Source organism: Rhipicephalus microplus, chromosome 2, assembly GCF_043290135.1.
Source record: "Rhipicephalus microplus isolate Deutch F79 chromosome 2, USDA_Rmic, whole genome shotgun sequence".
Taxonomy (NCBI): domain Eukaryota; kingdom Metazoa; phylum Arthropoda; class Arachnida; order Ixodida; family Ixodidae; genus Rhipicephalus; species Rhipicephalus microplus.
Window position 1 is genome coordinate 276,721,115 of NC_134701.1, and position 13,480 is coordinate 276,734,594.

General features: G+C 46.6%; 2 protein-coding genes across 3 annotated transcripts in view; one reads left to right on the plus strand and one right to left on the minus strand.

The window, feature by feature from the left end:
• The window catches only part of LOC119179198 (uncharacterized), a 34,194-nt gene extending 29,158 nt beyond the window's left edge, over positions 1–5,036 (minus strand). Inside the window, exons 1-4 of the mRNA XM_075885999.1 lie at positions 4,773–5,036; positions 3,462–3,685; positions 604–728; positions 364–470 (exon numbers count right to left, since the gene is read on the minus strand). Of these exons, the coding sequence (XP_075742114.1) occupies positions 364–470; positions 604–728; positions 3,462–3,685; positions 4,773–4,892 (576 nt within the window). The 5' untranslated portion in view covers positions 4,893–5,036. The remainder of the gene's footprint in view (positions 1–363; positions 471–603; positions 729–3,461; positions 3,686–4,772) is intronic.
• The window catches only part of LOC119162990 (uncharacterized), a 177,127-nt gene that overhangs the window by 35,020 nt on the left and 128,627 nt on the right, over positions 1–13,480 (plus strand). The gene's annotated exons all lie outside the window — the stretch shown is intronic.

The following is a 13,480-nucleotide window of genomic DNA, read 5'->3' on the forward strand; positions in this document are numbered from 1 at the left end:
TTACATAGTAGTAGTGATACCATGGCTGGTGCCTGTGTGCCCACACTTGCTTGTATCATGTTCTTGCTTTGTTTCCTAATATCAACGTGCTCTAAACTTACGCTCTAGCAGTGCTCGCCACGGTGGCCAAGTGATGTGCGTGACTGCAGACGCGAAGATCGTGCTATCGAATCCCAACCGGGGTGGTCGCATTTCGATGGAAGAAAAATGCTGCAGGCCCCACGTTCTTAGGTTCAAGTGGATGTCAAAGGACATGAGATGCTCAAAATTTGTGTAGCTATCCACTATGGCGCTCCTCATAATCATATCGTGGTGTCGGGATGTAAAATCAGACTCGGGAAGCGGGAAAGCAGGATTACTCACACGAATGTGCTCCTCCATAGCCTTCTTGGCGAAACCCAGGTCCCTCAATACGTGGAAGCAGTACCTACGGTTCACAAGCCACGCTTCACCGTTTATTCCAGCAATACCTGCGTAGAAAGAAAAATTGTAATACGTGGTGCAAAAAACATCAATAGATATAAATGCAGAACTTAAGTCCAGGTTAAAAGTAGAATAATAGGGAAAAAAATGAAGAAAATGAAGTTGTAAGCTTTTCTGTACCTTTCACATCAAGATACCTAAACATGAAATCGTCTGGTCGGTACAGTAGGTCAGGATTCGAGAGAGCCTCTCGAACGGTTGCAACGTCGTTAAGCACCACAACATCCTTGATTCCAAGCTGAAGCCTACGAATGACAAAATTTCATGTGTAGTGACGCCTATTTATGAAGCGGGCTCTTAATTACAGCAGAGAAAATTGCTGGCGTAATGGTGCAGCTCTATCAATCATGTTTTATTGACAACTTCAGAACACTCAGTAATGCACTTGTGATGAGCGTGAATGACGGACGCTCCGCTGTTACGGAAGACGACGACGATGATCGGTGGGTGTAGTTGTCACGTGCACGCGCGCTTGCAGGTGGCCAGACCTGCCTCATTAACAGCCTCTCGCCAAGCTACGCCTGAACCCTACTCGACGTACAACGCCCCCACTTTAAAGATGTTTAGGCTACGAGAGAACGTTGACGCGCTTCACGGGTGAATTTCTTGATGTGAGGCAGCACAACGGTGCATCAGCAGTGACGTTGTGCACGATGGGAAACCTCAGCGTTATCTTCAGCTGCCTTGCGCGCCGAGACACGCTGCTACGCAACTCGTCGTACTCTTGACAGAGGTGGACTACGTCTGCGACAGGAGTGACAAGCATCTGAAGGGTATCGTTGTCAACTTCTTTCATGATGTGCCTGACTTTGTCGATTTCGCCTGGGATGCGTCGACGCACTTGCAAAGACACAAGACATCTTCGATGTAGCTTGTAAAGGTCTCGTCCCTGCGCCAGAATCGACTGTACAGACGCTGTTCCGCGCGAAGTTGGCGCACCTTGAGATGACTAAAGACCACAGCGATGGTGGTCTTAATGGTGGACGAGTTGGTGATTTCACCTTCATAGTTTTTGAACCAGAGGCTGGCCACATCAGCGAAGTAAAAGCCCACGTTCGTGAGCTCGTCGCAGTCGTCCCATTTGTTGGAAGCACTTACGATTTCGTACTCGACGATCCAGTCCTCGACGTCCTGTTCATTGTTTCCACGAAATATTGGTGGGTCGAGTTGCCGAGGCATGCCAGTACGGCAGCTTGCGAAGGGACTGGGGCAGTCATGGTTAACGGTGATGATAGCGTCCTATTGCGAAGATTCAGGATGACGGAAACAATGGCTCCTCCACCACTTAAAAGAGGGATTTTGTACGCCGAGAAAGGTTCTAACGTAGCTTGGCGATATCTAGGCTGTTTATCAGGCTGGGCTGGCTACCAGCGAGCGCGCGTGCTGGTTGGTTTGTTGGTTGGCTGGACCCAACAGGAATGGCTCAACCCAACACGGGGAATTGGCCATGAATCGCGTGGCAGTTGAATTTTGTGGGAAAAGAGGGGGGGGGGAGTAGAGGGGATGCCTTATTTTTTTTCATAAACGAAAAGCTTAGTTGTGCTGACAGACTATTATGAATTGTTATGTCAGCGACAACTACTGTTATGCCTGCTAGTCCGCAGCGAACGTCCATGCCTCGGAAAAAGGAAATCTGTGTCAAGGCCAGCACGCGAGCCCGCCTGACGCGATAAACAACTTAACGGCGTCATCACGCGACGGCGCCTTTCTGCTGCGCACGTGCAGTGAGTCACCTAAGCCAACGAGCCCGTCGAGCAAGCAACCGGCGCCTTCCTGTCTGTCGGGTCTGACGCAATGCCTGGCGACGTCACTCGTCCTTGGGTGCAGCCACCTGCAGTGCAGCCTCTCCAGATTCGACGAGAAAGAAGGACGCGGCCCAGCGGCAACCCCATTGGAGGATTCTGACCTCACGACCAGCGGCGCTTCTGGTTGGACATTTGGGTTGGACCCGGTGCATATAAAAGAAGTCCTGCGGCGCGTCGAGAGCAGACCCCTTTGACAGCAGACCTATGTGAGAGCAGACATGTGTGTCGCAGTTAAGCTATGTGTTAGTAGCAGTCCTATGTGAGAGCAGACATGTGTGTCAGAGAAGAGAGCTATGTGATAGAGAGCTGAGCTGTGTGTCAGAGGAGAGAGCTATGTGATATAGAGTTGAGCTATGTGTTAGCAGACCCATTTGAGAGTAGAGCTATGTGTTAGAGAGAAGAGCTCGGCTCTTCGCGTCTCTGTCGGCCCCAGTGCCGAATTTGTAACGCCTCTGTATATATGCTGTACATAAACCTTGTTTAATTCACCGTCGTCTCGTCCGCTCGTCTATCAGCTCTGCGCAGAAGCAGTCGCGAGCTGAGAAACCTACGCTACCAAACGGCTGGTGACCTTTCCGGCGGAGTTCGAAGCAGTGGCGCCTTCGGGACCGTGTTGGCGTCGCCGTCTTTCGTAAACAGTGGTTGCAGCGGTGAGATTCGTAGCGCCCTTCGTAACGTCGTCGGAGGCGCGCTTCGTAACACTACATCCACCGATCATCGTCGTCGTTTTCTTCCTAACAGCGGAGCGTTCATAATTCACATTCATTACACACCTTATACATCGCTACATGTGGCAATTAGAGACAGTACGCAACGTCCACGGTTGTTTCTGATTATTTTCTCTCTTGTAAACCAGTCAGCCGAGAAGTTTGGCGTGTTTTTCTAACAATTGTCATCGAGCCACTGTTATGCTATTCGCAATCAGACTTTCAATTGACACCTGTTGATTACATTTCTGATATACCTCTCTTCCTACCATATTGGCCTGTTTTTCGTGCATAATAGCCTCTAAACGCACATACAAAATAAAAAGGCATTTGTGTATTTGACAACTGACATTTGACATCTGTGTGCTTTACTGGACGTAATCGTGTTAGGGTCTCATTCACTGCCTCATTTTCTTTCGTTTCTCTCTCTATATTTTTTATGTAAACACAGAAATATAACACGTACCTGATGATCGGACCATACTTCTCAGAGATCTCCTTAAAAGCTACGTGGTATGGCTTCCAAATGAATGGGAGGTATCCCAGCAGTGGCACGCCTTTCGGACCTGGCGGCAACCGCTTGCGCTTCTGTCTCGCGCTTGAAGTGAGACCCTTCACTCTGAGAAGTCCACCGACAGTGATTGCCACAAGAGCAAAAATTACCGGCCAGCTACCGCACCATGCCGTAACCTGAAAGCCGGTAATGAGAGTTTCACGTGCTTAACAAATATTCAGGCAACTGGCAAAACGGCACATACCCAGCTATTCACTCACTGAAGTTTCAACTGAGAGCATAAGGTCATCTTAGTGTCATCTGAGAGCATAAGGTCATGATCATAAGGTCAACTTAGTGTCATCTTTATACCCCGACACATCGCTGTTAATAAGTTCGCCCATGTGCCACGCGACTAAATCACAACTACTTGACAAAGAATAGTCGGGATAGCATGCGGGAAAAGTCGCAAGACCTGTTAACATGTCAATATAGCAACAATTACACAACCTACAATGCTAATACTTGCAGGACATCTAGGCTAGAAGAAAAGGAAAGGAAAGAAGATAAAGAAAGAGAGAATAGATAGATCCTAGCAAACAACACGTAGCAATTTAATGATTGCCGGTATGTTCACTTGTTGTGCATAAAGACATAGGCGTGCAGGGGAGATTCGGCAGCCCCCCTCCCTGGCCACTTTACGAGGTGTAGGGGCGCAAAATCTGCCTCACATAGTGATCTAAAATAAAAGAGAGGTGCTGCGACGAGCCGTCGTCCCCACGACGACCTTGTGCACGTCTGTGTGTAGAGCTACGTAAGCAATAACATTATACTGCAGTACAGAAAGCAGCTCCAGGATGATGTACCGTTGTCGGACGTAACGACAATATAACTATATGATCTTACTCACAGGGTTTCGAAAAAATAAATTAGCAAAACCGTGCATTTCAATGAGCAACATGACAAGAGCTGTGCTTGATCTCTACGATAAATATATCTGTATAAATTCTTGGTCATCTGTAAAGGAATATTGCTTAGCTAAGTTCTTGTGCTTTTTTTTACAATCCATAATGATTAGTAAGTTATATCTGTGCAGATCAACCTTCGTTAAAGGCACTATATGTTACCTGTAAGTCTCATCACAGATCCACCATTCTCTACCTATTATGTGAGCAAGTAGCTCAAGCATCAAATTCGGCTTAGTTTTTGTACATGGAACAAAAGTTAAATACTAGTGCGCGTCAACGTGACATTCACTGAAGTTAGGAAACAAGTCTCACTCACCGTAGCCAAGAGGCCTTCAGGGGTAAGTAGTGTCATGGCAAAACGTGTGACTGGGCTCACCGTTGTGTACTCGCACGTTGTTTCCTCTCGACTCACGAATGTGACGGGCAGTGCAGACATGCGACATAAGTTGTCATCGCCCTCTCCTCACACTCCACCGTCATTTTTTAAACGTCCAACACCATCTTCAGGTGAAGGGCGGCACCGTGTTCAACTCGGGGAAGGAGGAGGTAGATGTCCGAGTCGAAAATCGCAAAAGAACGTGGAGCTTTGTCTGTCATATATGATGTGTAGAGACGGGCTGTTACTTTTCAAGAGTCGTAAATGGTAAGCACTTTCTTGTGTAGCTGCGCTTTCTTATTCCTTATCTGCATCCTATGACGTCGCTATATTCTTTTTATTCATCTTTGTGACAAGAGTTGTGGGTTTATTTACGAGCGAGTTTTCATGATCCCCATATGCTATGATCTGCCACAAAAATAGACGATCACGTCCCCTGAAGCTCTAAACAAACAATACTGTAGGATTTATTACAAAGTGTAGGAAATGATTTACTATGTTGCCACACACTTCTACCCGAATTATATGCGAAAAAATAAAAAAGTGCTCGTTAATTCACACAGCAAAGCATTCACACTTAGTATGTATAAACTGTACGGACTTTTTATTGAGGGCAGTATTGTAGCCATCGTCCTCCTTGCTATTTATTTCTTTTCCTCAAGGAACAGCTTCTGTTCTGCTAGGTATGCTTCTGCATTCAATTAAAACACCTGTTCGCGGCACATAGCTTTCCGTAAGCACTTACTGATGGCTTAGTTAACAATTGTCGGTAATATACCAGCCACTATGGCCTAAGGATGAGATTTAAAAGTTTGCGGGTGTGATTTGGCAGCAGCAAGCACAGGACCGAGTTAACTGGCGGAACATGGGAGAGGCCTTTGTCCTGCAGTGGACGTAGGCAGGCTGATGATGATGATGATGATGATGATGATGATGATGATGGCCTAGGGCTTATATAGCACTCTACTTCTGGCCCGATTATCACGGGAGGGAATCGCGACCGTGGCACCCGCATTTCAATGGATGCGAAATGCTACAGGTTCGTTTGCTTAGATTTAGGTTCACGTTAAAAGACACCAGCTAGTCAAAAACTTCCGGAGCACTCCACTACAGTGTCTCATAATCACATCGCAGTTTTTGGGCGTAAACCTCTAACAATTATTTCATCTCGATAATAAATTAGTGATTCGGAAAGCTTGCGCACACGCACTGGTGCATCAACGCAATTATTAACTCGTCATAATTGAGTATGTGTGACTGTCTTTAATTGTTCCAAGCCAGTATGCTCTAATTATTTTATTCAGCTCTTCTTGCCCCATGCCGGAGTGCAGACACAATGAAGGCGTTTAGCGAGTTTCTCCATGGAGCTGCTATTATACCGCCATCTGTATTAGACAACGAGGAAAGTCACAATAGTAATGAGCGAGACGCGCAGTTAATTATGGCGTAGCCTGAGATAGTTATAAAATGACATTCAGCACCAGATTGTTCGCGGCATTGGCTTTTTTTGGGGTACACGAAGGTGAATCATGCAGATACCGAGGAAACACATTTAGGGTCTCAGGGGCAGCTCTTTCTGTCGGTGTTTGTAAGATAAAAACGAGGTCAGCCCAACAAAACCTGGCTCGTATGAGAAGCATTTCACTAGACAAAGGACAAATATGACAGGATGAAGAGTATAGTGGAGTTGCTTGAGACAAAGGGTCCACCAACTGGGTCGCTATGGACAGGTTACATACATTCACATAAAGAATCTCGAAGCATACTGTAGCGCCACCTAGCGTAGACTTTGTCGTCTAGTGGGCCAGCAGCCTATCCGTCATCTTGACCTTATTGCGTCGGTATTATCGTTTAAGTTCACGTACTTATTTCCAGCACCTTTGAAACTCAGTTTTTGTTCGGGTCGATTCCAATGCGAGGCAGTGTACGAGTAGTTTAGCCACAAGTTACTGCAAATCGTTGAGATTGCTAGGTCACTTTTTTTAGATTTTCTTTTTTTTTTGTCTGTTTCACCTGGAACCTTCTGCGAGCTTTGCAAAAAAAAAATAATAAGAGGGCACCCTGCACACAATATTAGACAGCAAAACGTGCAAGTACAATGACCACAGGTGTGTTGTCAAATCAGCGCGCAACACCGACGCACGTGTACCGCTGGCTTCTAAAGCTGTTTGCGACAGAAAAGGGCCACCTGAGGGGGTCGGCAGATAACGTTTTATTCCTTAGCAAGGTGAAGGTGGCGGGAATAAGGGAAAGAGTTAACTGGCCTCAACTCAGCAGCACGAGTGTCAGTGAGTGCGAACACCGCTGTCGTTTATCTTTACACGCGTCATTAGATAAGAAATTCCTTGAAGGCAAATGGAACAGAAAACGTTAGCAAGGAATGCTGAAGCGGGTTCAACGTACGCATAACCATTTACGGCCGTTTCTTTTCAACGCCCAACTTCACTGGCATCTACGAGTAAGCTTCAACTTGCGTCCTAACCGCTGTTGTGGATTTAGCTGTGAAGACTACGGGCCTTTAGGTCTCGTTTATTTTCTTTTGTGAGAACGTGTAGCTCCGTGTGTTCTCCGAAAGAAAAAGTCATTTTATTCTTTAACGAGTGGCGTATCTGATAGGCTATTCGTGGACAGCTGCAAAACGCACTAGATTTGTAGGATTCACAGATTTTCTTTCGGACGCTTACTTCAACATTGTATTTGAATTTGTATTTAAATTTCTATTTGTATTTGAATGTCACACTCTTCCGCAACATTTTTCAATTGGCGATAGGAGCTCGGGCTCAGAGTATTGCACCCACAGAAAGTGCCACTGCCCCATCTACGTACGCTAACTCATCCGTGATGAGGCAGTGGCACCGTAAAATATGCCGCAGCACGTGCAATCAGCGACCGCAATCCAAATAAGAAAAAGCTTGTTAAGGGGTCATTGGCTGCATCAACTGGCTTCTAAAACTGTCTTGGCATCTTTTTGGTGGAATTCGCACTAACAAATAAGCTGTTCTCTTATCTATTACATTACAGTGGTTGTTGTCTCTAGGCATAGCCTGTTTCATCACGTATGAGTAATTAGGACAATAGGATGTTTTTGTCCCCTAGGTGAGGCTGTACAGAAGAGCTGTACAGAAATCAAAATAACCAGGATGACATTGTGAGAAACAATAATGAACCAGAGGAATTCGACACCCTGTCTGTAACGACAGGGGATGTAAGGAAATCCTGAAAGGAATGCAAAAAGGCAAAGCCGTTGGTGAGAATAAGGTAACAACAGACCTCCTGAAAGATGGCGGAGAAATTGTGTTAGAAAAATTAGCCGCCTGTTATACAAAGCGGCTCTGGCCGGGAAGGGTACCATAATCTAGGAAGAACGCCAACATCATCTTAATTCATAGCAAAGGAGACGTGAAGAACTTCAAAAAATACAGACCGATCAGCTTACTGTTCGTTGTGTACGAACTATTTACAAGAAAGAACTAATAGAATTCAGGCGATATTAAAGTTCAATCAACCAAAGGACCAAGCAGGATTTTGTACCGGCTACTCCACACTAGACCATATTCCTACTATCAATTAGGTAATAAAGAAATGAGCTGAATAAAACCAACCCCAATACATAACTTTCATACATTACAGGACGGCGTTTGACTCAGTCAAGACATCAGCAGTAATGCAGGCACTACGAAATCAGGGCATCGAAGAACTCTACATAAACACACTGGAAGAAATCTACAAAGGATCCACATCCACCATAGTTCTCCATAAAGAAAGCGACAGAACCCCAATAAAGAAAAGTGTAAGGCAGGGATACATGATCTCTCCGATGCTATTCACCGCGTGTTTACGGGAGGTATTCAGGACTTTAGACAGGGAAGATTTAGGGGTAAGAGTTAATGTAGAGTACCTTAATAACGTGCGATTCACTGATGACAATGTTTTGGTGAGTAACGCAGGGGACGAGTTACAGCTCATGATTACGGAACTGGATATGGAGAGCAGAAAAGTAGGTCGGAAAACTATTATGCACAAAACTAAAGTTACGCGCAACAGTCTCGGCAGAAAACAACACTTGGCGATAGGTGGAAAGACGCTGGAAGTTGTAAAGGAATATGTCGGCTTAGGACAGGTAGTGATCGTGGAGCCTAACCATCAGAGTGAAATAACTGGAGAATAAGGATGGGGTGGACCACATTCGGCCAGCATTCTCAAATCATGAATGTTAATCTGCCACTAACCCTCATGAGGAAGGTCTATAACAACTGTATCTTGCCAGTACTTACCTACGGAGTAGAAACCTGGAGGTTTACAAAGAGGGCTCAGCTTAAATTGAGGACGACGCAGCTAGCGATGGAAAGGAAACTAATAGGTGTAACCTTAAGAGACAAGAAGAGAGCAGAGTGGGTCAGGGAACAAACCAGTGTTAAGTGCATCACAGTTGAAATCAAGAAAAAGAAATGGACATGCGCTGGACATGTAGCACGTAGGCAGGATAACCGCTGGTCAGTAAGGGTAACTGACTGGATTCCCAGAGAAGGCAAACACACAAAGGGGTGACAGAAAGCTAGGTGGGCCAATGAAATTAAAAAGTTTGCGGGTATAACGTGGCAACGGAAAGCACAAGACCGGGTTGATTAGCAGATAAAGAAAGAGGCATTTGCCCTGCAGTGGGCGTAGTCAGGCTGATGATGATAATGATGATAATGATGATAATGATGAAGTGAGGCCGCAGTTTTCTCTCGCATAAATATGCGTACATAAAGCCCAAACCTAAAGTGATTGGAGAAAAGGTGTTTTCTGACACAAAAAAGATGTACAAGCTGCTGAATCACTTTTGCTGCAGTAAAATTTCACTTTGGCTTACCTGGGTAACCAGCGTTAACTATCATTGCATAAGCTATTGAGGCCATTTTCAAAAACTCCTATTATTGGCGATTATTTTATTCTGTTATGTTCAACCCCTTGAGAGTGCGTGATCAGCACTTGACGAATACGACGGCGTGCATTTACAGCTTGTGTTCATGGATGCCTATCTTTTTTGCGGTATTTGTTTCATTCCCTCGCTCGCTTTCATGAAAGTTATAACTTTGCACGGGATCCGCCATATGCTCAAACACTCTTAAATTTAGGGTTGCGCGAATAGCAGAATGTTGGGTGCGAAGCCAATTCGAATAATAAAGTTTCACCGCAAACCAAATTGAATATTTTTCGTAGAGTTGTTGAGTATACACTTAATATTTTTCCAAATAATTCGAAGTGAACACTACAGAACAATAGTTACATAGTATCAGTTAATTTCCTCCTCCTCGACTAGCTTCTACACTAGCTAAAGAGGGAAGATGTTTGACCTTCTGAATGGGTCCCCTCGATGACTCGAGGGCATGGTGGCAGCGCGAAGGAAGAGCCGTAGTCCGGTGAAAAGACGCTTTATTGCAGCCTCAGGCGTCTGCCCGAGTCCAAGCCCGAACCTCCGCTCCACGTCAACTGTGCCTGTTAATTGTATACCTAAGCCCATTCTTATGAGATAGAATTATGGAAGTGTTTCTTTTGGCTAGGTTGGTGAAATGCGGTAGGAATGGTGTCGCTAGTTGTTTTATCAAGGATGAGATAATGCAGAGACTGTATTATTTTTATTTATATGATTTGAACTGACCATTGTGGTGTCAACAACAATTTAAAGCAGAAAGGAAATGACTGTTTCCTCCACTTTTCCTCTCTCCAACTTCTGTGTAGGCCCAAATGATTTGGCGCACAAGCACGTGCTCCCTCTCCTTCAAATTTGGAGTAGCCTGTATGCCTTGTACACATAAATATTGTCACGTGATCACAGAACGACCAGAACGTCTGTTCACAGGAGCAGCACTGGACGTCGAGCCGAACCGAACGTTAGAGCACGAGCACACACCAACCGTCCTCTTCTTCTTTCACACCATGGCACATACTCGCATTGGCATGGCTAAACCTCGTTCCATGCCTGTGGCATTACTCCCCCTTCGAAAAAAAAAGTACCACCCCGATGACCAATGCCGATTAAAAGTTAGGGTAGTCGCGTACACGCACAAAGACGCGTGATGAAGCAGTGTCAGGTGGCTCGGGGGTAGTGTGGCTTCATCCGTGACACATGAACAATGTCGGCCTGCTGGGAACATCGAGATCGCTGAGCTGTGTCCTCAAGCAGAATTTCGTAGTTGACATCTGTGAGGCGCCGTAGTACCCTATAGGGACCGAAGTAGCGGTGAAGTAACTTTTCTGAGTGGCCCCTTTTGCGAACGGGGATCCACAGCCAGACCAGATCACCGGGTTGGTAAATGACATGGCGATGACGGGAGTTGTACCTCTGCGAGTCGATTCGTTGTTCTTTTCGGATCCGCTTGAGTGCAAGCTGGCGGGCCACGTCGGCGAGCCGGATAAAGTCGTTCGCATCAGTAGTAATATCGGTCGTGTCAGACAACAACATGGCATCAAGCATCGTAATTGCTTCTCGGCCGTGAAGCAACCGGAATGGAGTGAAACCCGTCGTCTCTTGAACCGCAGTGTTGTAAGCGAACGTTACGTATGGAAAAATTGCATCCCAGTTTTTGTGATCACGGTCGACGTACATAGATAGAGCGTCTTGTTTAATCTCTCCGTCAGACCGTTGGTTTGTGGATGGTATGCGGTTGTTTTGCGATGAGCTGTTCCACTAAGTCTCGTGACGTCTTGCATCAATTGGGCTGTAAAGGCTGTTCCACGGTCAGTGATAAGAACTGTTGGCGCTCCATGGTGGAGGACGATGTTGTTGAACAAATACGCAACCTCATTGGCGGTGCCTCATTGTAGGGCTTTCGTTTCGCAGTACCTCGTTAAATAGTCAGTAGCGACTACGATCCAGCGGTTGCCATCATGTGACTTCGGGAAGGGCCCAAGCAAGTCCATGCCGATTCGTTGAAACGGTTGTGATGGGGGGTGCAACAGGCTGTAATAAACCAGCAGGGCGCACAGGTGGGGCTTTACGGCGCTGGCAATGATTGCACGTTTTAACGTAATGCATGACATCCTGGGTGAGCTTTGGCCAGTAGTAGTGAGTCCGAATCCGGGCAAGGGTACGTGCGAATCCTAGGTGGCCGGAGGAAGGCTCGTCGTGGCAGGCAGATAAAATGTCAGCACGTAGCCCTGGTGGAACGACGAGGAGGTACTCAGTCGCATAAGGTCCGAAGTTCTTTTTGTAGACGATGTCGTTGCGGAGACAAAATGACCCTGAACGTGCAAATGCCGATGGTGGACTCGAGCTGCGACCTTGAAGGTATTTGATAAGTTGTTGGATCTCTGAATCATTCCACTGTTGTTGGGCCAAGTCAGATTCACTGACTGCACAAAGAAAATGGCCATCGGTATCATCGTCCCTCGATGTCGTCGCGAGGGGTGCGCGCGAAAGGCAATCAGCATCAGTGTGCCTGCGGCCCGACTTGTAGACGACTGTAACCTCCAATTCTTGAAGGCGTAAGCTCCACATCGCGAGGCGCCCTGAAGGGTCCTTGAGATTGGCCAGCCAACAGAGGGCATGATGGTCCGTAACTACTCTGAATGGACGGCCATACAGATACGGTCGGAACTTTGTTATCGCCCAAATAACAGCAAGACATTCCTTCTCCGTGGTCGAGTAGTTAGTTTCCGCAGATGACAAAATGCGGCTAGCATAAGCGATGGGACGTTCAGCGCCGTCTTGCCGCTGGACGAGTACTGCACCAAGACCGATGTTGCTACCGTCAGTGTGAAGTTCGGTGGTGGCATCTTCATCAAAGTGCCCTAGTAAGGGTTCACTCTGAAGGCACTGCTGAAGCTGGGAAAAAGCGGCTCTCTGCTCTGGACCCCACACAAAAGGAGTATCCTCCTTCGTTAAACGGGTAAGGGGTTCAGCGATGTTGGCAAAGCTCTGGACAAAGCGCCTGTAGTAGGCGCAGAGAGCCAAAAACCGGCGCAAATCCCGTTTGTTCGAAGGTGGAGGAAATTCAGCAACAGCCATGGTCTTTTCTGGGTCTGGTCTAATGCCATCGTGACTGATAAGGTGGCCGCGGAACTTTAGTTCTTCGTAGCCGAAATGACACTTCTCCGGTTTTAGAGATAGGCCTGCGGATCGAATAGCGACGAAGACGGACTGAAGTCGTTGTAAATGTTGCTCAAATGTTTTGGAAAAAACAACGACGTCGTCTAAATACACGAGGCAGGATTCCAACTTCAGATCAGACAGGACGGTGTCCATCATCCTTTGGAACGTTGCCGGTGTAGAGCACAATCCAAATGGTAACACTTTGAATTCGTAGAGGCCATCGGAAGTTATGAATGCTGTTTTTTCCCTGTCACGTTCATCGACCTCGATCTGCCAGTAGCCGCTACGTAAATCCATTGAGGAAAAATATCGGGCATGTCGAAGTCGATCCAGTGAATCATCTATGCGTGGGAGAGGGTAGACGTCTCTCTTCGTCACTTTGTTGAGCTTCCGGTAATCGACGCAAAATCGAAGAGTGCCGAGTGCCGTCTTTCTTTTTAACAAGTTTGACGGGTGACGCCCATGGACTGTTCGAGGGTTGGATGACGTCGTCGTCGAGCATCTGTTTCACTTGAAAACGTATTGCCTCTTGTTCTTTTTGCGACACGCGGTAGGCGTGCTGTCGTACAAG